This window comes from Danio rerio, chromosome 4 (genome assembly GCF_052040795.2).
Source record: "Danio rerio strain M-AB ecotype USA chromosome 4, GRCz13ab, whole genome shotgun sequence".
NCBI lineage: Eukaryota > Metazoa > Chordata > Actinopteri > Cypriniformes > Danionidae > Danio > Danio rerio.
The window spans coordinates 54524356-54552201 of NC_141024.2; the positions used below are offsets into that span (position 1 = coordinate 54524356).

General features: G+C 36.4%; 1 protein-coding gene and 2 long non-coding RNA genes across 4 annotated transcripts in view; all 3 read left to right on the plus strand.

The window, feature by feature from the left end:
* LOC148682168 (uncharacterized) overlaps positions 1–27846 on the plus strand; it is a 283001-nt gene that overhangs the window by 25266 nt on the left and 229889 nt on the right. The window lies entirely within an intron of this gene.
* On the plus strand, positions 5715–12599 carry LOC101883472 (uncharacterized). Its single transcript, XR_015483787.1, has 6 exons — positions 5715–5759; positions 9585–9633; positions 9870–9950; positions 10482–10666; positions 10757–10913; positions 12448–12599. It is a non-coding gene; the product is annotated as an uncharacterized LOC101883472 (long non-coding RNA).
* On the plus strand, positions 15738–20797 carry LOC141381681 (protein NLRC3-like). 2 transcript variants are annotated; one of them, XM_087249345.2, is made up of 4 exons: positions 15738–15767; positions 16561–16678; positions 17142–17255; positions 18397–20797. In XM_087249345.2, exon 4 carries the CDS (start codon positions 18620–18622, stop codon positions 19538–19540), a length of 921 nt encoding a protein of 306 aa, XP_087105471.1. In that variant the 5' UTR covers positions 15738–15767; positions 16561–16678; positions 17142–17255; positions 18397–18619; the 3' UTR covers positions 19541–20797. The 2 variants fall into 2 exon arrangements, with proteins under 2 accessions (XP_087105471.1, XP_087105472.1); XM_087249346.2 differs by having other exon boundaries at positions 15743–15767; positions 15891–16678.

The window sequence follows — 27846 nt, forward strand, 5'->3', positions numbered from 1 at the left end:
TATTTGAAGAGCTTATATTACCATTATTACAAATGAAGGGGGTGTGAGGAGAAACATTGTGACAGTAACAGATTTTCCATGCAAGAAGAGCTTGTTGATGAAATTTGGGGAGTTTAAAGGGGATTTTAGAAATATTATAATCAAATGTTTTAAACCTGTTTGGTTAAAAAAGATTATGAGGAATATGATTCAAAAGGGCGAGGCAGTGGCGCAGTATGGGCCACATTCTGTCCAGCGTTACAAGATGAAATCAGGATTTAGCAGAAGATTGTCACGGGTAGGGAAGGCATTACTGAAAACGTTGTCTAGCTCTTGGGCGAGCACCTCATCCGGCTAGCTTAATCGGTAGAGCATGAGACTTGTAATCTCAGGGTTGTGGGATCTAGCCTCATGTTGGGCGTTTCTGTTACCTTTCTCTCTCCCTCTCAACAACCTTTCATTAGGGTTCATATAGCAACCCTTTTGAGACAAAGTTCAGCGTTTCTACCATTTAGGTGACCTTTTCCCAAGTCTCTGTGGCGCAATCTGTTAGCCCGTTCGGCTGTTAACTGAATGGTTGGTTTTTCAAGCCCACCCAGGGATGAATTAAGCATTTTGCTGCCTTGCAACTGCTAACACGTGCACTGGGCATAGATCCTGGGCCCCATTCTGTCCAGCGTTACAAGATGAAATCAGGATTTAGCAGAACATTGTCACAGGTAAGGAAGGTATTACTGTAAACGGTTTCTAGCTCTTGCAAGAGTTGCTCATCAGCCTGGCTAGCTCAGTTGGTAGAGCATGAGACTCTAAATCTCAGGGTCGTGGGTTAGAGCCCCATATTGAGCGTTTCTGTTACCTTTGTCTCTCTCTCTCTCAGCAAACTTACATAAGGGTTCATATAGCAGACCTTTTGAGACAAAGTTCCGCCTTTCTACCACGGTAGGTGACATTTCACTAAATCTCTATGGCGCAATCGGTTAGCGCATTCGGCTGTTAACTGAAAGGTTGGTGGTTCAAGCCCACACTTTAAAAAAATAAAAAGTTGAGTAAACTTAAAATTTTAAAGCAACCGGCTGCAAAGAAATTTTGAGTTCACTCAACTTCAGTGGTTGAAGTTGTGCCAAATATTTTTTTTAAGTTGACTGAAATGGCTGGTTTAAGTCATGACAACTCAAAGCTGTGCAGCTGGTTGCCTTAAATTTTTAAGTTGATTCAATTTTTATCTTTTAATTCATAATTTCATGGAAATCTAATATCTGCGCTTCTCAAACAGATACCTGTATGACTCTAAGAATAAAGTTAAGAGATTACAAAACACACTATAAAACACAATATCAAAGAATATATTTATTGAGAATTCTGCAAACAGCTTTCTTTCCAAATTAAATGTACTGCAGTCCAGAGAAGGAAAAGATGCAACAAAAAGGTAAATCCTCAAATTCTATATTGCCTTTTAAGTGCTCGAGTAAAATGAAAGAAACATTTAAATTGCTAGCATTATCAACATTTTTTTCAAAGTGCAAGAGTAATTAGTGTTGTCACGATACTTTAATTTTGTTACCCATCTGTTCTATAATTTTAAAAACGTCCATTTCCTGATAACATTTGAGCGCTGTTGAGCATGTTTTTAAACACTGTTATATTGCCCTTGTGTTCACATGCTCAACAGAAAAGACTGATTGGGCGTGAAGGTCATCAGTTCACCAAACTCACTGCTGTTCACTGAATGTGACCACAGATACAGGGACACTTAAGCATTTCACATTGATCAACTGGTCTGTGTATAAGCTGACATACGAGTGTTACGCTGATGGATCGACTGAGCGACATTTTGAAACACTCCAGTTTGTTTGTGTGTGTGTATCTGTGTTTGCACTCCATGAACATCAAGGCCAATAAACACTTTCTAAATAGTTTCAACACAGCAAATTTTAGATAGTAGATTTAACTACCTTGGAGTTAAAATTAACACTCCCTCAGAGTTTATATGGGAACCACTATAAGTGTTAAAAATAACACTTTTGAAAGTGTTAACATTGTCAACACCAAGAGAGTTAGCAAACTCTTATTGTGTAAAATATCTGTTAAATTTCCGAAAAAATACCAGCAGCTGTGGTTGCCAGAATCTTTCTGTGAAAAACATGGAAGTTTTATATAACTGTATAAATTTACAAAAAATAACCATATTTCATGAACTAATACAATGTTCAGTTTACAAAATTATAGCTTAGTGCATAAAAATGTAAAGTCTTTAGATGCAATAATGTGTTCATGTGTGATTGCAATTAGCAAACAGATTTTGACTGCATTAGTAACTACACAGTTACCTTTATAAAAAAAAAAAAAAAAGAAGAAGCTGCAGCATAACATCAAATATTCTCAGTTCATCTTGGACTTGAACAGAGACGCTATTATCCTCCACAATGGTGACACAAAAACCGTTTTGCTGTTTTTCTTTCTTTCTTTTTTTTTTCATTTTTGGATTTTACGGAAAAATACCAGCAGCATTGGTTGCCAGTAATCTGCTGTTTTCAACATTTTAGATTCGTAAATTCAGTTTCCAGAATATTTCTGTTAAAAATACATCCCATAGTCTGTATTTTTCATTTGAACACACGTAAGCCTTAAATTCCAGAGCAAAATCCTCACTAGTGTCCTAACTAGTTAATGAGACAATTAAGTGTCAAATTAAAGGAGGATTGAGAATTGTTGATGAACAACTGTTAACAAGGAAAATCACTGAAGGACAGAAAAACACAAGCCAAAACCAAAGATGAAATCAACTGAGAAAAAAAACTCTAAATAAAATAATAATCAATAAAAATAAAATAAATTACACAATAATTTTTTTTATTTTTCAACATCTTTAAAAAACTCATCACATTAAACAACTTATCATGGAGCTTCACCTATTACTGACCTTTAACTTGATTTCTGTCATGTGAACAAAAGCTCTTAATGAAATTTCTGTTGTTCATTTGAAGTCACCATGATGGAGGACAGAGTCTAACAAACTAATTTTTTGTTGTATCTTCTATGAAGAGCAGCGGACTCCCAGTAGTATTGTCCCATGCAGTTTTAATACAACTATAGTTGCATATCTTTATGAATAAACTTAATAAACACCTGAAATTAAATCTATAACAATTAAGCATAAACAGTATAGTTTCTCTTGACCTTTCTTGCTATAGCTGATGAGTTTTAGAAACATAAGGATATAAGCGTAAAGCTTCAAGAGCTCAAATAAGCAGCCTCTGATCTCCATGATGGTGAGGTCAAATGAAATATTTTTAATAAAAAAATATTCTTACAGAAATGAAGTCAAACTGTAATCAGTGAAGCTGCTTATGCTATTATTTAATGGAGTTGTTTAATCCTCTGTTTTAATTCAGTTGGTTTGGTGTGAGACTCTGTAGTTTTATTTCTTCCTTCAGTTTCTTATTCCTTCAGTGATTGTGCTTGTTAACAGCAGGTGTTCAACAGCAGGTGTCTGAATTCACTTATTTGTGGTCATTCCCTGTCTAGTGGACTAAACTAATTGACCAATTTAAGGGCCAGGTGAATGAGGGTGTGGCGAGATTTCAGACACTAATTAGTTTCTCAAATACAAGGGTTTTCTACAAAGGTAGATACATGTTATTCTCGCCAAGAGGGTTATTTTGCCTTTATCTAACTCTAGAATTTTAACACTTTACTCTGAATTACCACAACACTTGAAATTTAACACCGATGAATTTGCTGTGAATGGTGTGTTTCAGTTCTTTAGGGTAGTTAATAATGAGTAAATAAATTAAAACAAAGAGGGGAACGACAGCTGTCGGAAGATCTTTTCCAGCAAGATTTCCTCTTCCAGAACCACAGACAGGCACCTTACATTTGGGTTGGTCTGACCAGTGACCACATCCTCTTCAACAGTGCTAAGGATGTCCATCTCCATCTCTTTTGCCCAAATATCTTCTGGCTCTGTGTCCTGCAGTCAAAGGAAACATAAAAAGAGGATGAAAAACTATTTTACTGCTAAATCACAAACATCTCCAAAAACAAAAAGCAAAGTAAAAGAAGCAAAGGTAAAGCAACTTTATTTGGAAACTTAAGGTAGTAATGTAGTAACATAGTAAGGAAGTAATCTAGGACTGACACTCAAGTCATGTCCTCAGCTAGGGGTGTAGATGCTAGGACTCATCACACACTCACCAGGCAAGTCTTTCAGAACTTTTCCCTCATAAACAAAGTAGAAAGTAGACCTTTCAGAGCTGTAGCCTTCCTTTGAGCGAGCACATTAGATGTCTGGAAGATACAAAACAAAATTATAGGTCATCAGTTATTGTCACATTCAACCAGATGCTTAGACCCTGAGAGATGACAGGTGGCACAACTTTACAATTGAAGGGCATTTATTATGGTTATTCACAGGTTAGAAAATTTGATCAGAAATTTCCAACATGTCCTCATTATCTTTCCATATCGCCCACCACATGATTGATAAAACTTGATAGCGTATTCATTCAAAAAAGAGAAGGTACTCTTGGGGTTGGTTTGAGTAATCCTGTAAAACTCAGCATAGACCTACACTGTAAATGCGAATAGTATTCCTTACTATTAAAATTCTAGTGTGTTTACTTAATTTTAAGCTAATTGTTGAGTTTACTAGAAATGCATTAGTGTTGCTGACATAGTAAGGTATAAAGTTCTCATAACTAATGTAATTTGAGTAAAATTGCTTATAATGGCTAAGCCATGCTGTTACGCATGCGTACTGGGTGGTGATTTCCCATCCCCCATCTCGAGTCACAACCAACCGCCAGCCAGCACCACCATGGAAGGACAGGATTTCATATTGAGAAGATGTACTGCAGTAAATCAAGGTAAACTTTTCATTTTAAGACCATTTTGATTTTATTTGTATAGTATCAGTAATCTGTTTATTTCCTGCACTTTGTAAGACTGTTTGCTGTTTTGTGAACTAATTATTAGCCCATGGTGTTGTGACTAATTGTTTTGACCACTGCACGTTATTTGCAATACTGTCTACTTTACTAGATTAGCTATTTTCAGCTGCCTAGTTCTTTCTAATAACTATTAATAATTTGTAACATTAGTAATAATTTGAAAAGTGGGTGTTATGCACTGAAAGAGCGGGCCGAGCCATTTTAAATGATGCACTGACCCAGATAGCAGTAGTAATCGGCCCGAGCTCGGTTCCGACTCGGCGCCTCCGGCTCCGACTAGGCATCGGCGAGTGTTATCCGGGCCGAGTCTGGCCCGCAGCTCGCTCTCGCACATGCGTTTGGGATGCGGCTGTTAAGCACTGGCCCGATTCCGGTCAACCACTTCTGACCTGAGTCTGTCTGTAGAGTCCGGGCTGCTTCTCGCAAGGACTCAGCTTGATTAACTGATGACAACCGATTCAATTCTTATTTCATCTAGTAATTTGTTAGTTTAATGATAATTTGAGAAAATATCCACAGTACGACAGCACCAAAATATTAAGATTATTTAGTGTGGATAGTCAAAACAAAATGATATTATTTATAAATTAAGGAAACATATTATCTAGGGGAAAACGGTGTAAAATGCGCTTGTTTTCGAGATAGGACGCTCCTGTGCCAATTGTTGTTAAAAGAAGTTCGGTTCTATACAAAATATATGGGTTAGTATAAACTCCTGATCCAAACTCCAATCCAGGTGGTGGCGGTAATGCTCCAAAAAGCAGGTTGCCAACCGCCATGAAGATCACAAGAAGAAAAGAAGATTCAAAACATTGGATTCTGGTCAGAAAGGTAAGGTTTTTACTGCTTGTAACCTGTATACTATGCAAATTTATTGCTTAAAACCATTTTTCACAGTGTTAGGTTGTAACAGTGTGTAGTATAGTAAAACAATTTGATACGAAATGCAACTTGTTGTAAAGAAACACGACTGAAGCTAATTGCTATACAAACGTGTAAAAGTTCATGTTCCTTTGTTAGGTTGAAACAGTGTTTAGTAACTGAAAACTATTTAAATTATTTTAAAGAAACATGACTAAAAACGAATTAGTGTGTATGCTAGTTTCTGTAGATGAATCTGTCAACACTAACATGGCAAAACGTGCTTTTAACTTCTGAGTTAACTAAACATTATAAAGTACCGCGAGTGTTGAAAAAAAAAATTTACAGGCGTGTACTTATCCAACAGTAATAATTCTGTGATTGTGTACATAAAAATTAATCGTTTTGGATTCATACAATATTATTGTTTAACTTGTTTATGCAGTGCATCACGAAAAGTGATCGAAACTCGACACCGTTTACTATTCTCTTTAAATTATCTAAGAGAAATCTATTAGTATGTGCTTTAATTCATATGTGTTAGCCTATGTGAATCAATTATATCTTCTGTTCAAACTGAAATTTGCGCATGTAAAACTGAAAGCAGATTTTAATGTTTTTTTTTTTTTGGTTATTGACACTTATAAATTCTGATTTGAATAAATAGGTAACAATATTTTTTCGGTGAAGTCTTAATATTCTTGTTTAACAAAGGTTCGTGAGGTCATTTTGCAGCACATCACAGAGACAAAAGATGCCAATGGCACGCTCTTATGAACAAGTGAATAGGCATGTTATAGTTGGGTGCTTAAAGTCCGTTAAAAACTGTAAACTGCTGATACATTTTCAACATACTTGAGCTTTTTAGACTTTACTATTTGCTTCACAAACGGCAGAAATGCACTGTAAAAATTGCTGTTAAAAAACGGTCAGATTCTACGGTAAAATAATGTTTTTTCACTAAAACAGTAATATTCTGTTAAAAACAATGCTTTCTGGGTAACATTTTTGTTTTCGAGAAAGTAACCAACTGCAGAAAACTGTGAGCTAACAGAGTTCAGATTCGATGTTTTGAAGTCTGTGTTTGAAATCACACTTTGTGTCCTTGTTCACTATTTCATACACTAGTTAACTAATATAGTTCACCTGACAGTTTTAATGAACACTAATGAGTGAATTCAGACACTGATGAACACCTGCTGTTAATAATCACAATTACTGAAGAAAATAAACAAGAAACACAAACAGTGACTTGAGTTACAACATTAAATAAAATCAAATAAAATAAAACAGCTTCAGTCTCAGCAGAGGATCATTAAACAACTCCACAAACAACAGCAGACACACTTATTACTGCTTGATTTGACGTCCATACAATTCACATTGAGATCCAACAGAAATTAAGGTGTTTTTTGTGTCACCGTAATGGAGTGAGGGGCTGGTTTAGTTGGGCTCTTCACCCTTGAACTCATTTAAGAAGACTTTCCAACTGCTGTAATACAGCGTTTACAAAACGTTTGTACCATAGCACTAAAGTTGGGAAGTCAATAAATAGAGAAATCTTTATCTGAAATTATTTCTGATAAATGTTTTGGTATAAATCTGGATGAAGGGCCTCATGCAATAGATTTTATGCTTAGTTGCAGGTATTAATTTAATTAATGAGAAGTGGAAACAGAAAACATACCTCCATAATTACTTAACAGTTAAGAAATAATATACAAAAACAGTTCAGCTATGACATATACACACTCAGACCTCATGAATCTGACCTTGTATCTCAACAATGGTAACATCTCAAATGTTTCATGCTGCAATGCATGCTGGGAGTGGCACTGTACAAATATCCCAGCATGCATTGCGGTATAAATAAATGTTGTATAACGGTTTTCTTTATTTGTGTTTGATTCTGCTTTTGTTTATGTTTCGACTTTCAGTTGCCTGTTTTGTGAGTTAAACTGTTAATTTTGTTAAATTTTGTTAAATTTGTTGTCACCATTATTGAGGTTCATGTGCTGATTATTGATGTCTCTTTGAGTGCGATTTATACCATAGAGCAGTGTTATTGTCCAAGATATTCTTAAAAACTTCCAGAAATCATTGCTATATATATATATATATACACACATATAATGTAAAACAATAGATTTAACATTGAACAGGAGCAGTAAATTTTATTATACTAAATGAGAACAAACTCTGCCATTTAATAGCAACTTGAACATCACCAGATCTTATTTTTTCAGATTTAGGTTTTTGGCTGGCTTGCCACATCAAAAGAGCTTTTTAAACAAAGTTCTTAACAATTGCAGCAGCCAAGATATATAAATGTTAAAAATGGCAGGGCTAAAAGCCCAACTAAAGCAAACTCTGTTCTCCATGATGGTGACGTAAAACTTTAACTTTCTCTCAAGAAGAACTTTAGTAGATGTTATACAAAAATACATGTATTAAGTAATAAGTGTAGCTGGTGATGATGTTTGTAGAGTTGTTTAATCATCCGCTGATCATTTAAATGATTTAATCATTTGTTGTTCTTCAGGTTATTTCATTATAAAGCTGTGACTAAAGTTTTGTATGTTCTGTTCTTGTTTTTTCCCTTTAGTATTTCTTCATTTGTTCATTGTTAATCCTCAATTATCATTTAATTAGTCAGTTAATTAATGAATTTACTTCAGCTTTGCTACATGTTTCTTGAACACTCAGTAGTGTGGACACTTCAATTAAAATTGAAGTATATGCTCTGGGGTTTAAAGGGTTAAAGGTGTGAGAGGTAAAAACACAGTGTAAAAATGTATTTTAACAGTAATATACTGTTAATTTACACAACGGAAGTAGACTGTTAAAAAACAGTATATTGCTGGCAACCACAGCTGCCAGTAGATTACTGTTAAATCAAGGAAAAAACAGTATTTTACTGTAAAACCTGAAGCTAATTTCTTCTGTCTGTCACCGTTGTGGAGGAGAGTAGAGCCAGTGTATGAGTTAAAGATGAACAATGAACTGCTGATGTTATTCTGCATGTTTCTCTATTTAAAGATAGCGGCTGTTTAGTTGCTGATGCAGTCAGAATCTCTCTGGTGATTCCAGATTTACATGTATGTGTGCTGTTGTGAAAAATAAGACATTAGAGTTAAACCGAACTTTTCTAATTAACTAAAATAAGTTATCATTATAAGTATGCTTCTAAGCATATATAGCACATTACTTCATAAACTCATTCAGCAGTTGACCAAGTTGAGGCAGTTGCTTTCAGTGAGCAAAATGAGTTCACTTGAGTATTGTGTAAATCAATGTAGTCCATGTATTTTTACAACAACATACTGTAAAATAACAGTACATTGCTGGCAACTGCAGCTGCCAGTATTTTACTGTTATTTAACGGGACAATTTTTAACAGTGTGGTTCATTGTTATTAGCTATCATCATCAAACATTTTCCACAATGGTAGGTTAACAGTGTTTAGTAACTTACAACTATCCAAAAGGTTTCTTATTTTAAAGAAATATGACTGATTGACTTAATCTGCTTTCCTATTGGTTTCATAAACTGGTTTGTGCATTGTGTCACAAAGTGATTAGAACATTTACTGTTATTGGCTTTCATCTGACTCAAAGTAAATCAAAGCATCTGTATTCATCCAGTAATGTCTAGGTTTTAAATAGAATTTTGGGCTTATGCTAATTGGGTGGAATATATTTCAGTCTTTTTCTGAATAGTCATTATTAATGTTTATATTGATTCTAGTGAAGATAAACATTTGTATAAAATGTTGTATGTTTGTTTGTTTGACAGTCCACAACATGATCCTTGAGCAAGATCAAACAAGCTTGGCACAGAAGAGGTCAGTATATGCAAGTCATGGCTGAAATCATGCATGTGCTTAGCCATCTTACAAATCTGTGTCTAAGATTCAAAAGGCTGTTACTCTGCATGAATTTCTGAATAAATCTTGTGAAACCTTCAGGGTGCTGATTATTTACAGTATAGGTATTATAGCCATTGATTAACTGTGATAGTATTTCAGAATTTTAACTTTTCTTTGGGGGAGATTAACAACAATGTGATGTTTTATTATAGAAACATCCACAAGCAACTATGATGTCTGACTGGCATACAGTTGAGGCGATGATCGCCTGTCATACACCTAAAGATGAACAGGTTTGTTTGCAATTATTTTAAACACATACTGTCAACATTATTTCATAGATCTATTACAACCTGCGAGTTTGGCCCTGGCACTATACTAAAAAGATGTTTTGTTTTGTAAATGTATCTGATCATGGTACATAAGGCACAACTATAGTGACAGTGATGAAGAAAAATTATTTTAGACAAGGAGGCTCGAAAAAAAAAAAAAGCAGATATGAAGATTTCAGGAATCGATGCAGCACCGCAAGTACCATCATCACCATAATTCTTAGGACCAACATCAAGATGCACGGATGCTGAACATTCCAGTATGCCTATGAACATTTACAGTCCTTGTTCCAGTGCAGTTAGAGATCAAGACAGAACTTGTGCAACTCATGAATTAGAGACATCACTAAACTTGTAAAGATTTAATGCAGCTAGAAAGTAAAGATCAACTAGAGAATATCAGCAGTATCTAACCCAATGTTGTATTCACACAAGTTGTATGAGAATAAGCTACAGGTTGATTTATACTGATTCCTTATTTTTCTATTTAAGCACGACTGACTGAAGTTTTAAAATCATGCAACGTCATAAAGCAGCAGCTGGGCCTGATTCTCACAAAACCAAAACAGACTTGATGAAATTCCAGATGTAAACACATTTGACCTTCCTTTGTCCAATTTGATATGAGAAAGCTTGAAAATCAACTAAAGGAGCAGCCTGAACAAATGAAGAAACTGGTAAGTTCAAGCTCTTGCTAATTTCAAAGTGTTTTAAGTTTATTTATTTATTCATTTGTTTGTTTGTTTGTTTTTTTTTTTGCTTCTTAGGGAGCCTACTTTGGAATCATTGGTGTTTTCCATTAAGGAAGCAGTTTGGTGTATCCTGGGAAAACTTTTGGCTAACTCCTTGTCTAATCAAATGATCTAGAGCGGGGCAAACCAAAATGTGGCCTTTCGTGCACTCCCCCTTAGGACTGTTTAGTCTGTAAGTTGGTTTTAAATATACATTTCAATACAATTAGGGGCTGTTCCATCTCTGTATTTCTTTGAATCATTAACCAGAGGAACAAAAAAAAAATCTATATATAGTCTCATTTAGGTTGTACTCATGTAAGCAAGCATGTTTCTTTCTTTTTTTTTTTTTTGTACTTGTTCACTACTAATTATCTGTTTATCTTTTAATCACATATGTAGTGAGGACAAATGTCCATACCACACCACAGATAAAAGAAGTGGAAAATGTATTACATGGTGGCTACAACTTCCTTCCTCTATCCCTGTCAGGAGCAAGGAAGAAAAGAGCTCTATATGCACACACACACACACACACACACACACACACACACACACACACACACACACACACAACACAATATATATATATATGTATTGCTGTTTGTGCAATTTATTCTGGTCAAGTTTATTTAAAAAATTAAGTTTAGGTCTTTATACTTCTGCAATTTTACATTTATATATTTCTTTATTATTATTATTATTATTATTATGTTTATTATTATTTTAATGTTTCTGAAGATGTTTCTTCAGAATTCAATAGTTCTTTTTACAATTTTGACTTGTATATTTTATGTATTATCAGGTATTTGTAAGATGTTTCTTGCTATATCTTAAATTGGTTTCTATATTCATGTTTCTATAAAATTTAGCAGTTTTAAGATTTGTCTTGTACAATTTTTTTATTCAAGTCTATTGGGAAAACAGTGTTGTTTTAAAAACTTGTGTATGTGTGCACTGTGCAGTTTTAGTGTTCTTTGAATCTTCCTGTGTGTCTTAATTGTGTAGTTTTATTTTTTTATATTGATGTTCTTGTGCACTACAAAATAATTTATTCAATTTTAGTATTATTTGTTTCTTGCAATCAATAAACGTTTATAATTTATTTATTTTGTCCTTTGTTTGATTATTTTTCTTATAGCATATGTATGCTGTTTGCATTTTGTTCAAAGGTTAAATGCAGTGCCTACACTTTGTTTACATTATAGCCTGTGTTTGCTGCTACATCAACTCAAAGGGTTGTAATATAAAGGTATATAAAAAAGGTATATAAAAACTTTACTCTCGGGCCGATTCCGGCGCGGATGCGGCAGCGTCGGCTCACTTACAGCCGCCGCATCTGGCCCGATTGATTCGGGCCGGATGCCTGTGGACTCACTGCCCGATTCCGAGTCCGGCAGCCGGAGTCGGGCCGAGTGGTAAGCCTCCGGCAGGCGGGAATCTAGCCGTACCTGGCCCGAGTGTATTTTGCTATCTGGGTAGCTTGCTTGAGCCTAAAAGTGTGAATGTGTCTCTGCTAGCCATAATCTTTCAGTAATGGTTGCCATTATCACGCAGCATGTTGCCCATTTATCTGAATGGCTGCTGTTAGATCTGTAAGCTATGTGTATAAATTAACATATGTATAAATGGGCATCAGAGAAAATCCTGTTTGCTACTCAAGGGGGGAAAACACAATTGTTTACAATAGAATCCTAATTCTGTTTTTTTTTTTTTTTGTCATGTAGCTGAATCTCTGGGCTGGAGTGATGGAGTGAAGAATCTTCTGTCAGTGACTGAGAGCAGAACAACAACTCGTATAAGACTTTTTTGTTGCTTATGCACTAGAATTATTTTATACAATGTATTACTTGTGCTCAAATAAATCATTCATGCTGTACGTTTCTGCTCATTATTTCACAATTTAAAAAATTAGTGGAGTGTTAATCCGTCAGTGTGTGTGGTCATTAGACTGCTTCTCCACAAATAAGGAGAGGGAAAAAAATCTCAAGACATTGTCTCAGAAAAATAATTCCAGAAATTTCATTTTGCATGATAATGACATCAAATTCAAACAATATAGTCAGGAGATGTGGGCTTTTGACCTATTACATTTTCTGTGTTGATCCAGGACTGATTTCACATATTTGTTTATGAAATAATAAAATGTTTAGTGCGGGGCAATTTTTTTTACATTACTTAAGCATCCATAACAATTTTTCATTTAGAGGATTATAAACATTGGATGATGGATAATAAAGCCCAGAGTGTCTTCTTTTCAATAATACATAAACTGTAAATGTAGACCAAATCATTCAGCAACTGTAAATGTTTTAGCTTTGGGAAGATATTTTTGGAGAAAGTGCCTCTGGCGGTGAGGGAGAGAAGGATATCGACATAGCCTCAGAAAACTTTTTACAGAAATACTTGGCTGTCACGTCATATTTTTTTCTAGGACATTACATTAATGTTTTCTTGTGTTTGTATATGAAAAACTAATATTGAACACAATACAATTTTTTTTCCTTATGAATTTTTTTAACATGTAACTTCTCCTTTTACCACAGTAAAGCTCAAAGTGTCTTCTTTCCAATGATACATAATTTGTGTTTGTAGCTTACTGGAGTCAGGAACTGTTACTATTTAAAGTTAGGTAGGTGTAAAACCCCAAAATTGAGTGCTGGCTAACAGGTTAAAGTTTCTCTTTTTGCTTGCTTTTGCCATTGCTTTTTTGTTGGGTTTTGCCAAAGTAGAGTCATTAGCATATAGCATATTAGCATATTCATACTGAGGAGGAGGCAGGGAGGGGTTTTGCGCTCGTGCATGTTGCGCTCAGTTTCCCGTTCATTCAGATGTAAAGAGAATATCCATGGGATTCGATGTACACAGTGTTTCATACATCTGAATTTTTCTGCGTATGCACATTTACAGCTTTGTGCGTATGTAATGTTTTAGTATAATTTAAACAAAAGTCTTCGTACATAAGGCCCCTAAAGAGTTTTTAGATGAGCATCACCCTATATCCTTGCATCAGGAACCACCAGACGAGCAATCAGCAATTACTACATTGTCATGGATAAAAAGGTCATCCTGTGGCTGGGAAGCATATCATTCACAGGACATGCTTGATGAGATTTCCTAGGTCCAGTTTGTTTTCATACAAGTTTACAGCAATTATACCTTCATTTAGACGGCTGTCTTTGATATTGATGACCAGAAAACACCAGAAGTGAAAGATTTTGTTGTTTGTCGATATGAAAATAAGAGACAGTTATCAAGAACTACAATATGCTTTCTTTATTTCAGATTGCACCTGCTCGGCTGCTCATAACATCACTAACTTGTACAATAACCCGAATAGGGAAATTGTGTGTTCATCAGGGGCACAGTAAAGACCATATATGAACATAGCAGTTATCTACAAAGCCTTTGTCCACACTGTCATGCCAAAGTCCACCCTGTCATCTTGTTTTCCAAAGTCATGTTCAAATTTTATGAAAATGAACAAATTATTTATAAGCTCTCAAAACATTATGTGTGATTTCTTAACAAACCAATAAGGGCCAGTTAATATTGTTTGAAAGTTTGACTAAATATTTAGATCTTGGGTTTTATTTTAAAAAGAATGTGCAACAATTGTATATTATATTGGGAAATAAATATTTTGACCATTATTTCATTATTATAAATAGACTTTTTCCATAATCTATAAAGTTGGGTTGGTAAAATGACACATTGCCTTTCTGGAAATATTCATTTAAAGGTTCAGAACATATTAACAGATTTGTGTGTGTTGAGCATCAGTTAAGACAATGTTAGCACCTGTCAGCTTTACTTGTGGGGAAAACTAATTTTGAGCTTTTGTCAGCTAATTTCAGCTTCCGAGTTTAAAATGATTTTTGGGGAGGGATCAAAATCGGCGACGTAGCGCAGAACTGCAAGTGTAAAGATGGCGCGTCGGTTTCTCATTATTATTCATAGCGGAGTTTTCTTATCCTATGAGAAGAGCCGGCTGCTTAATTATCAAGCCCGAGCTGTGAGACACAGACCGACAGTATTTAGCCGTTCATGAAGGCTCATATGCGTTTGTTTTCATGATCCACGGGGTTTGTTGCATGTTTTCCCCCGCGATCTTGTCAGGGCCGATCATACAGCAAAGCTGTGTGTGTGCTGCTAGCATTTTTGTCGGGAGAGCAGCATGAGAATTAGAGAATGGCGGACACTGTCTTTTATCAGGAGTTCGTTCACATTCAGACACATCGCCGTGCTGCTGTGTTCGCCTAAATCCTCCAGATTACCAGCAGGGCTAATGGTTAAAATAGACAGGTCAGGAGACCTGCTGCACTGAGTCTGCTGGATACGGGGATTGAGGGAGAAGTCCTCATTTATAGGGTTTACATGAACACACTTATCTTTATAATGATATAAATTGTGGTTATGTGTATATGAAATAACGAATAACAAATGTAGCAGGGCATTAAATCACGGTTCATTTCTTTGCATTTTAACTTTGTGAACTATAAACTCAAGCGTCTCCTCACGGTTTGTCTCATTTTGTGAGCTAACTATCAACAACAGTTGTTCGCTTACGTTCTCCCCTGCTGGCCACGCCCACACCTGCCCGATGCTCGCGGAGCTCCACGCCCATTAATCATGCATCTTTTAAAAAAATTCTGAAGTAGACTTTAACCGAAAGTGGGGGGTGTCATGGCCCTTTAAAAATCACACTGCAATAAAAATATACTTCTACTACTTTTAATGTGTCCATGACAGAGTTGACACAATTTGAGGTTTGTTTGCTGTTTCTCTGCTTGTAGATTATTTGTGAAAAAGTGACCAACATTCCAGCTTGACCAACATTCATTTCTTACAATCTAAGATCTAATTAATACAACAACTATGTGGCTAAATAAAAAAAATCTATGATTTTTTTTTATTTTTTACTTTTGACGTCTCAAAAGCACTTTATAGTGATATTATTTTACACACTCCAGTACAGCAGGTGGCGGTATACATCTTTTACTGTGCTCTGTTATTCGCCACACAACCAACAGAAGAAGTTATTCAGGTACGTGTCTTGTTTTGTCTTGTCTGTATCCAGTGTTTATACTGCTTCAGGTAAAATCACCCAAATAAAATGCAGTGCTTTGATAATCCTGCAGCTGTTTTGACTTTTCTCTGCTCTGTTTAGAATGTTTGTGCCAGATGTCTTTCACTGAACTCATGATGTGCTGCTCCTTCATAAACGAAAGTGAAAGTGTTTAGTTTTTTGTGTCGCCATTTTAAACAAACACAATCCATTATTTACAGCGCAGAAGAGCTTTAAATCTTTGACTGAATAAATTCAAAACGCTAAGGACTTGACAAAACATGTATCACATGAACCTGTATGTATGATATTTTTTTTTCACAGTACAAACAAATGTAATCTTATACGGATGATGGCTGTGATTTTTAATTTGTTTACTCATGATGAACTTCAGGGTTTGAGTGTCGCAGCCACTGATCTATTTCTGCATTCATCTGAATTATGAACGCTGCTAAAAGACTGTAGATTTATGAATAGAGGTAAAATTGGTTTTATATTTGCACATTCAGACTTTCCCCTTAATAATATCATTTCATTAAAGTATTATTTGCAAACTCTAAATAGCGAAATCATATTAGCAGGCAATGACTATCAAAGTACAACATTGTTCTCAGTCAAATAAACAGTGTTAATGTTGTTTTCAAGTCACACTTGCATGCTAATTCCGATCAAATATTCAAAGTAACATGGTAAACAATGTAGAAACTTCTAAATAAACAAATGTGCGAATATAAAACCAACTTTACCTCTATGATTTATGATTGCTTGTCAGTTTTTTCTAGAGTTTCTGCTGAAGATTAAACTCAGAATCCGAACAGAATCTCAAATTTCAAATCTATCATGGAGGACAAATGCACTTCTGGAGATCTGGATTTGTTTGCAGCATACAGGTATTAGGCATAGACATTATATTTTATATTATTATCATAATTTTTTTTTACAAAGAACATATTTTTTTTCTCTTTTAATCTCTGTCAGATAATTTAACACACATCCAGATAGAGGTAAAGTTGTTTTTATATTTGCACATTTGTTCATTTAGAAGTCTCTATATTGTTTACCATGTTACTTTGAATATTCAAGCGAAATTAACATGAAAGTATGGCTTGAAAACAAAATTAACACTGCTTATTTGACTGTGAAAAAAGTTGTACTTTGATAGTCCTTGACTGCTAATATGATTTAGCTATTTAGAGTTTGCTTTTATGAAATTGTATTATTAAGGGGAAAGTCCAAATGTGCGAATATAAAACCAACTTTACCTCTATCACATCCAGAGAGTTTTTGTACAAAAACCTGTTTTTGTTTTGTTAAATGCAATATGTGCAGAACATTAATCTTTTTCTGTTTTAGTTCAGTTCATCAGAAGAGAGCAGAAGCAGAGCCCAACTGTGTTTCTCTGAAGTGTTATGAATCTATGGGTCACTCAATAAATTTTAGGAATGAAAACGCACAACCTGCTCTCAGGTAGATCATCTCTACACACACTTGATTATACTGTAGCATTTTTATGTTCATGTGTTTTCTAGAAGATCAGAATTATTACACTTTATTCTCACAGTCAGTAAAGACTATATACAGGGAACAAAATACAAGTAACTCTAAAACTAAATGTCAACACACTCACATTTGATCATTAGTGAAGTACTGATAAAGTATAGATATTCAAACTGTTAGAGTTAGTAGAATGAGATTAAATGCTTTTTACAATAGTCAGCAAAACGTCTAGAGTGAGCAAAGAGATGTTAGACAAGATGAATGAACAAGTTCAGTTAGAGAAACACACTGCGTTTCATCTGATAAATAATTATGGGCAAATTTAATACTAATTTAAGATGAAACTGTATTAAAATCATCTCAGTTTGTTATCTTGATGAAGTACATGTTTAATGTATGATTAGAAAACCTGAACCCTGAAAGCAAACCCTTGATGATTATTATGTGAATCAAAAAACTCAATTCTGTCAGAAAGTGAGCTGACAGAAGCAGAAAAAAACACAGTCATGGTGAAGCACTAAAAGATATAGACAGCAGGGAATAGTGTTTCTTTTCTTATTGATGGCAAAACATTTAACATGTATATGCTCACCACAACTGTTGATAGCAAAATACAACATTTATAGAAACATGAAAACATAAAATTATACAACAAAAGGAAATAGTATCAAAATTTTCAATATTACTACATTACACACTATAGCAGCTCAACAGTTAAATGTAGGATTTTTTTGTCCTTATTTTTGCAGTGTCTCACATTTTTATCTTAAAAGATTTTTAATGTCTTTTAGTGTGGATCTAGCATAATTGTAAATAAATGTAATTATCCTGTCTCTTGGTATGAAATGATTTATTACATTTAATAAATGATAAATACAGTTACTTGTTTACACCATTTTGATAGTCAGTAGATGTCCTCAGTGTGTGGTGTTTAAAGTGCTTCACAATAGCGCTATGAGAGTAATAGAGCTTCATGTTTCTACATTACTATAGTTTAGTTCTGGATTAAATCTGTTTATTTTATCTTAGTTGCTTCAGAGAAAAACACATGTCTTTACTAGAGAATCTTTACACTCATAATTATTTATCCTTTGTTTTGTTGTTTCTGCAGTGTGGATAGAGATGATCAGACTGGAGATTTGCAGCAGGATTCACTTCTACCAGACAATGATCAACTTCAGAGAGTCAAAGAGCAGCACAAAACCAGCATGAAGAACAAGTATGAGAGATTATTTGAGGGAATCAACCATGGAGAGACTCAAAAAAAAAACGTCTCTGTGCAGAAGTTCATCCTGGACTGGGCCGAGGGAAAAGACCATTAGGATGTAGATTTCATGTTTGTGCTTTCATTTAGAGAGCTGAACTTAATCAGAGATCATCAGTACAGTCTTCACAGACTTCTGCTGGACTTTCATCCTGAACTTGAAGATCTGGAGTCCAAGATTTATGAGCAGTGTAGAGTTGTGTTCATCTTTGATGGTCTGGATGAAAGCAGAATCACACTCAACTTTTCAGATGAGGAGAAAGTTTGTGCTGTGACTGAATCTTCATCAGTGGCTGTGTTGATGTGGAGCCTTCTGAAAGGAGATCTGCTTCCCTCTGCTCTCATCTGGATTACCTCCAGACCATCAGCAGCCCATCAGATCCCGTCCAAATACATCAACCGTCTGACAGAAATTCAGGGATTCACTGAGCCTCAGAAGGAGGAATATTTCAGGAAGAGAATCAGCGACGAGCATCAAGCCGGCAGAATCATCTCCCACATCAGAAGAGCAAGAAGCCTCCAGATCATGTGCCACATACCCGTCTTCTGCTGGATCTCCTCCACTGTGCTTCAGAAGCTCCTGGAAGAAGATGTGAGTGCAGAAATCCCTCAAACTCTGACTGAGATGTACATCCACTTCCTGCTGATACAGATCAAAATGAGGAAGCAGAAGTATGAAGAGAGAGATCCAGAGAAACCCCTGCAGTCCAACAGAGGAGTGATCCTCAAACTTGCTGAAGTGGCTTTCAGACAGCTGATGAAGGGTAATGTGATGTTCTATGAGGAGGACCTGATTGAGAGCGGCATAGACGTCACTGACGCCTCAGTGTATTCTGGGATCTGCACTGAGATCTTCAAGGAGGAATCTGTGATTCAGCAGAGGAAAGTCTACAGCTTCATCCATCTCAGCTTTCAGGAGTTTCTGGCTGCTTTCTACGAGTTTCACTGCCATTTAACAAAACAGATAAAACCGCTGGGCTTGATGTATTAGAGAGAAAATTTACATGATGAAGATGAATGGATGCGTGTTAATGAATATACATATTACAAATATTTTCAGGCCTGGTCTGAGGAGTCTTTGGATGAACTGTTCAGATCAGCAGTAGATAAAGCTGTTGAGAGTAGTAATGGTCATCTGGATCTGTTCCTGCGGTTCCTGCTGGGCATCTCACTGGAGTCTAATCAGATACTTCTCCAGGATCTACTGACAAACACAGAGAAGAGCTCAGCGTGCATCCGGAGAAGCACACAGTACGTTAAAGACAAAATTAGAGATGGACATGGACTTTCCTCTGACAGATCCATCAATCTGTTCCTCTGTCTGCTGGAGGTGAAAGATCAGACTCTGGCCAGAGAGATTCAGGAGTTTGTGAAATCAGACAAACACTAAGAGGAGTATCTCTCTCTTGCTCACTGCTCAACAATCTCCTACATGATTGAGATGTCAGAGGAGCCACTGGATGAGTTTGAGCTGCAGAAATTCAACACATCAGCTGAGGGAAGACAGAGACTGATACCAGCTGTGAGAAACTGCAGAAGAGCTCTGTGAGTATTCATTCATTCATCTCAATAGACAAACATCAGTCTGCTCTGAAGACTCAAAGCAGTGTAGTGAATCACTGCCCTGCTTTACCATATTTATAAAAACACTGTTTACATCTTATGTGAATATGAAAAAAAGCAGAAAGTTAAAACATAGAAGCACTCTAGACAACAGACAGTAGAAGCACAGCTTTGTGGAAAACCTTTTTGCATTAGAGAGAGAGAGAGAGAGTTGCAATGAACTGAAATCTGCTTGGAATGGCAGCTCTATTTACCTGCAAATGTATTATATATGTCTTATAATGGTAGTGGAATTATTACATCTTAAACTGATTATATCTGAAATATTGAAAATTGATGCTGTGCTGGAGCAAAGAGCTTAGAATGACCAAGAGGCTACACTCAATAGAACGTTCCATTGCAACAGCAGTGCCCAGCAACAGCCCTGGATTCCACCATTTTGGAGTGAAAGTGATCGGTCGTCCATTGAATCTCATTACTCGCGATGGCAAGCAGCCATTTTTTTTTTGAACCATACATAAATTGAAAAAAAAAAGACAAATTGACATAATAAAAAAAAATATTATGAAAAGGAAATGCATTAAATAAAAAATATATTAATAATAATAAAAATGAAAATAAAATAAATTTACAGAAAAAATAAATAAATAAAAAATAAATAAATAAGTCAATTAAAAAAAAAAAAAGGTGGGTGGGGGTGGGGTTGGGAATTTATGGTTGGAGAAGTACATTAGTCTCAATATGAATTACTAGAGGGTCCCATGTTTTGAAAAATGTTTTGGTTGATCCTCTGAGAAAATATTTATTTTTTTCTGTTTTCAAAAATAGCATTACATCACTAAGCCAAAGTGACAGTTTAGGTGGCATTGGTGATTTCCACTCCATAAGAATTCTTCTTCTAGCTATTAATGTTACAAAGGCAAAGGCGTTTTCTATTTCTTTGGCTACATGGATGTCCTCATTTGTTACTCCAAAAATAGCCATTTCCGGATTTGGTTGAATTCTTAAATTGAAGGCTGAGTTTAAAATTTCATATATTGAAGACCAAAATCGTCTCAGTTTGTCACATGACCAGAACATATGGGTTAGGTCTGCCTTGCATGAGTTGCAACGATCGCATGTTTCATCTATATTGGGGTAGATTTTAGCCAGTTTGGTTTTGCTGTAGTGAATACGGTAAAGAATTTTCATCTGAATCAGATTAAGACGTGCACATGATGAAGTCTTGTTTATAATTTTAACTGCTTTATTCCAAGTTTCTTCAGAAATATTAATTCCTAGTTCTTCTATCCATTCCATTTTAATCTTCTCTTATGTTGTGTTACAGAATGTCATAATAAGGTTATACATTTTGGAAATGAGACCTTTGGGGTGTACAGGTGTCTTTAAAATTAGATCCAGTCCAGATTCAGCAGGCATTTGAGGGAATACAGAGCACTGGGTCTGAACAAAGTGGCGAACCTGGAGGTATCGAAAAAAGTCTGATTTTTGAAGATTAAATTTTTTACTCATGTCATTGAAATTGGCAAAAATATTATCAATGAAAAAATCTCTACATGTAAGTATACCCAGGTCCTGCCATTTCTTAAAAGTAGCATCTAGGTTGGCTGCTGGAAAAAGATGATTATTGCATATGGGGGTTTCTAAAGAAAAGTCTTGGAATTGAAGTGCTTGTCTAAATTGATTATATATTTTGAGGGTCGAAAGTACCACTGGACTCGAAGAATATTGTGATGGTGAGAAAGGTGTCTTCATTGTCTTCATTCAAGTGCTGGTAGTGAAGTTGATTTGCAAGACTTAGCTTCTGCTTCACACCATTCTGTATGTGGGAACTTTAACCAATAGATTATTTTCTGTAAATTTGCTGCCCAATAGTAGTTTAACAGATTTGGAAGAGCCAGTCCTCCATCTCCTTTAGGTCTTTCGAGAAAGTCTCTGCGTATTCTTGGCTTTTTGCCACCCCATATAAAGGAAGACAGTAGTCTACTGGTCGACTGAAAAAAAGATTTTGGCAAGAAAATTGGGAGGCTTTGAAATAAGTACAATAATCTGGGTAGTACATTCATTTTAACACAATTGACTTTACCTGCTAAAGACAAATAAATAACATTTTTAAGTATAGAACTATAATTTGCTTTGAATAAATCTGTGTATGAACGGGTAATATTAATTCCTAAGTATTTAAATCCCGATTTGAAGAAACAGAAGGGTAAGTCAGTATCTGCAATTTGATCTGCCATATTATTTATAGGGAAGCATATACTTTTAGAGAAGTTTAATTTATAACCTGAAAAATTACCGAATTCTTTTAATATTTTATCAATTTCAGAAATGCATGATAGTGGGTCAGTTATATATAATAACAGATCATCAGCATACAAAGAGACTTTATACTCTACACCCATTCTTTTAATACCCCTGATGGATTGTGATGATTTGAGTATTGTTGACAATGGTTCTATAGCCAAAATAAACAGCAAAGGGCTAAGGGGGCATCCTTGTCGTGTTCCTCTAGACAAGAAGAAATATTGAGACACTATTTTATTAGTGAGTACGGCTGCTTTTGGTTGATGATAAAGCAAGCGCATCCAAGAAATAAATTTTGAGCCGAATTCGAATTTGTGCATTACAGCAAATAAGTATTTCCACTTGACTCTGTCGAATGCCTTCTCTGCATCTAGAGAGACAATCACTTCAGGATTATCTTCTGATGCAGGAGAGTGCACAACATTGAGGAGGTTTCTGATGTTAATGAATGAGTGGCGTCCCTTTATAAAGCCTGTCTGGTTTTGTGAAATTATTTCTGGTATTATGTTCTCTATTCTTGAGGCTAACAATTTAGATAGAATTTTGACGTCAACATTTAGTAAGGAAATGGGTCTATAAGAGCTACAGGAAAGGGCATCTTTATCTGGTTTCAGGAGAACTGTAATATGGGCTGTGTAAGGGTTGGAGGTAATTTGGTTTGTTCAAACGAGTGGTTAAACATATTTAACAGTAAAGGGCATATTTGTGAGGAAAATTTTTTGTAAAACTCAATGGGAAATCCATCTGGTCCAGGGGTTTTACTACTCTGCATAGCTTTGATTGAATTTTCCACTTCTTGAAGTTGTAAAGGTTCATCCATGTTCTTTCTTTGATCCATTTTAACAGTGGGTAGATTAATATTAGATAAAAATGTTGACATGGGACTGTCTTCTTGTGGGAATTCTGAGGTGTACAGGTCAGAGTAATATTTATAAAAAATTTTATTTATTTCTTGGGGATCTACTGTAATGTCTTGTTTTGTATTCTTAATCTTTGGGATGAGCTGAGATGCTGACTTACTTTTTAATTGTTGGGCGAGAAGACGGCCCGCTTTATCGCCGTGTTCATAAAATCTAGCACGTGCAAAAAATAAGTTACGTTCTGTTTTTTCAGTTGATAATAATTCATATTTTGTCTTTAAACTAAGTTTTTCTTTAAACAGTTCGGGTGTTGGGGTATCAGCATACTGGTGGTCGATTTTCTGTATTGATTCAATAAGTTTCTCCTCAGTTTGTTTCCTCTCCTTATTACGCGAGGTTGAGTATGATATTAATTTTCCCCTTATTACCGCCTTAAACGTTTCCCATAATAGTGATGGTGATATAGAGTCTGATTTATTATTTATTAAAAAATTGTCAATTGCACGAGATATGAATTTGCAAAAGTTTGAGTCTGAGAGTAAGGTTGTGTTTAGCTTCCATACTGGTCTTGTTGTATAGTTATATGAAAAACAAATATCAAAAATTACAGGGGCATGATTGGATTCAATAATAGTTGAGTATTTTATGTTTTTTATTGCCGGGATAAGTCTTTTATCAGCAAAAAAATAATCTATCCGCGAATACTTCTGGTGAACATGTGAAAAACATGAGAATACCTTTTTATCTGGAAATAAAAACCTCCATGGATCTATGCAGCCAATCTGATTCATATATCCGGCAAATACTTGAGACATTTTTAAAAGAGGTACAATTTTATGGTTGGAACGGTCCATAGTTGTATCCATTACACAATTCAGATCTCCACCAAGTATGAGATGGAAAGAGTTTAAATCTGGTAACAAGGAAAAAAGTTTTTTCACAAAGTTAACGTCATCCCAGTTGGGTGCGTAGACACTGACCAAGACAACTGGTACCTCAAAAAGGTGCCCGGATACAATAATATATCGTCCTTGAGGGTCTGAAATAGTTTCAGATGCAATGAATTGTATTTTTTTGTGGATTATGATTGCAGCTCCCCTTGTTCTGTGATTAAAGCTGGAGTGTTAAATCTGACCAACCCAATTTTTCCTAAGTCGGTTATGGTCTTCAATACGCAAGTGAGTTTCCTGTAGAAAGGCTATTTCTGTTTTTAATTTTTTAATATGTGTAAATATGCGAGTTCTTTTCACTGGTCCGTTTAACCCTCTAACATTCCAGCTAACAAAGCGTACTGCTGAACTTTTTGTGTTTTCTTTATCGCCTGTGTTTGCCATTTTTATTCAACAGCTATGTACCCAAACTTTGTATATTGGGTGTGGGTCAGGGAGTTGGGGGGAGAAAAAAAAAAAAAAAAAAAACTTGTAATAAAAATAACGAGATAGCGTGGTTGAACCTTGGTAAACAACAAAAACTATAATACAATCTAGATTTGCCCTTTGAACAATGACAAACCGCAGTTCACAAACTTCTCTCTGCTCCCGATATTCCAAGTCTATGTGCTTCTATTCTCCTCAGAGCTCCCAAAGTAATATAAGTTAGGCATAAAGTGACCAATCAAACTTACAAATAAATGTGTTTAAGTACCGTTAATAAATACAGTGCTGCATAATAAAAAATAAATAAAAATAAAGTATCTGCAGATCTTAAATAATAATAAGACAGTTTCCCTTAATAATAAAGTTAGATAAAACATATCTCAACTTACTGCGGAATTGTTCAACGCGGATATCTATTTATATATAAACAATCTGCATAGCAGCCCTGTTAAATATATTATGTATCTTACAAGTTCAGTGTCTGAAAGTCAACGTGATCCTTCATCAGTTCACAGTGTTTGTGAAGTCAAGAGTTATCATGTGTAGCAATCCGCTGATTGAAAAATTGCTGCGCTTTCTCTGGCGTATCGAAAAGGAATGTCTGTTCTTCATAATGAACTCGTAGCCATGCAGGATGCAGTAACTGGAATCGTACCTTTTTTTGATACAGCAGTTGTTTGACATGTTTGAACATGGCACGCTTTCTGGCGAGATCGGCGGAGATGTCAGGATAAATCCTCAAAGTCGAGCCCTTGTATTTTACCTCATTCTGCCTGGCCCATCTTAATGCTTTTTCTTTCCCTTGAAATCTGTGAAAACACACGACAAGTGGTCGAGGAGGTCATCCATCCTGTGGTTTTGGACCGAGCGAACGGTGTGCTCGTTCCAATTCTGGAGGTTTTTCGAAGACTTCTTCACCCATGATTTCCATTAGCATCTCGGACACAAATTTAACAGTCGGCTGACCTTTCTCGCTGTTCTCCGGGATATTTAAGATCCTGAGATTTGCTCTCCGTGACCGGTTTTCCAGGTCGTCCACTCGATCCAATAGTGTCGTGTTTTGCTCTTTCAGGGCTTTAATAGTTTTTTCGGCCGCAGCCAGCGCTGAAAAGTTTTCGCTCGCGAGTGTCTTTGTGGCGCATAGGCGAGACTGGAAACTCGCCATCGTTTCCGTCAAAGCATTGACCGATGTCTGAAGAGACACTATTGATTCTTGAATCAGAGCTGAGATGTCTTCTTTTATCGAGGTTCGTTGCTTTGTTAGTTCTGCTACGAGTTGGTTCATTGATACGCCGTTATCGTCTGCTTGGGTTTCTTCAGATTTGGCTGCGGTAGCCATCGTGGCTAATTTGCTAGCTACGCTGGTTCTCGTCGTTGGCGGGGCATTTGCGGCTGATTTGTTCTTGCTCATCATGTATTCTCGACACGTTCGTTCGTATTAAGCACTGTTTTAACACTTAAAAACGCTTTAGATTATTTAAATGCCACTATTTAAAGTTATATTATCAGAAATGATCGGGAGCTCTGTTGATAGGCGTCGTCTTCTCACATTGCCAAACCCTCAATTCCCAGATCGCAGTCTTTTTACTGGTAATTGTGCAGCTCTATTGTGCGTGTAAGAATGTGTGTGTTTGTGCGTTTGTTTGTTGTTTGCTTATTGCGCAATTAGTTTCACCAAGCTCACGGAGGGTGCCCTAGCACTTCTTCGGCTCGCAGGTATTCACATACTTGATTATCTCAATGAATGGCTCATATTGGCTTCTTCCCGGGATCAATTGTTTATGCACAGGGACAGGGTGCTTCAGCACCTCAACCAGTTGGGGCTTATGGTCAACCGAGAGTAAAACAAACTCTGTCCAGTGCAGTCTCAAGGTGTGCCATTACTGTCATCACTCCGATTTGTCGCTGCAACCTCAGTGGATGGGGATGGATCTTGCTTTTCTGTGGGCTGATGTGTCCCTAAAACAAGTATCCAGGCATGTTGTCATATCTATGGCATGGGAGGGCTGGGAGGCTGTGAGCATGCAGCTGCGGGTTCATGGACAGGACCTCGGCTGCATTGGCATATCAAATGCCTAGAGCTGTTGGCAGTGCTTCTCCCTCTGCCGCTTTTTACTGATTTTAGAGCAAAACCACGTGCTGGTCAGGAAAAAATAGCATGGTTACTGTGCCTTATATCAACCGTATGGGGGTGTACACTGGTGTAAGCCTAATCACACAGACACTGCAAAGTCAGGGAGGACGAGGAGCAGTTCTTACCGTGCATTTACACGGGGCTTTAACATCAATTGCTTGACTGAGGGCATGTCTGAAGTTAAGGCTGATGCGATCGTCATAGCAGCATCAGCCAATAAAGTAAGTCCACAATCGGCTACTGTCTAAGCTGGGGTATTTGCATAAAGCGATCTGATTGGCTGACACTTCTGTTGGCGTTTGAAAATTTCCCAACTTCTGCAGCAAACAACTCCACTGAAGTGGTGCCGACGGATCCATAATGCAGTTCGGCAACGCCTGACCTCCTCTATTCAAAGTGAATGGGAAGCATTGATGCTCACTCCCTGTGTGAATGGGGCGTTATTAGTTTCATTTCTCTGGCCCAACTGGACTTGGGTTTCTGAACTCTCACTCCTTACGTTGGCCTCTCCCTGGTGCATTCCCCTGAGTGAGGACCTCCTCTCCCGGGGACAGAACACCCTTTGGCACCACTCAAATCTCTGGAACCTCCACATGTGGTCCATAGTCGAAGCATGGAAACTTAGGTGACTAACCGGCATCAATGGTTAACACCACACTAAAGCACCCTGTACGAAGCATGCCTATGCCCTGAAATGGAGTCTATTCACTGAGTGGTACACTTCTTGCTGAGAAGACTCTCAAACTTGTCAGATTAGCATTCTGTTATCCTTGCTGCAAGATAAGCTAGAGCGTGGGTTGTCACCCTCCACACTAAAGGTTTACGTGGCTTCCATCTTCGCTCATCATGACGAGGTGGATGACAAAAACATTCCTTAGAAGCCTGCGGCGGTAAAATCCATCTCGCTTCCGTCTCACGCCTTCAAGTCCTGGCAGGGCTGCAGAGAGATCCATTTAAGCCATTCAATTTGGTATCTTTTAAATTTCTGTTCATGAAGACAGTTCTACTGATCTCGTTGCCATCAATCTAGAGAGTCTGGGATTTGGAGGCATCTTCG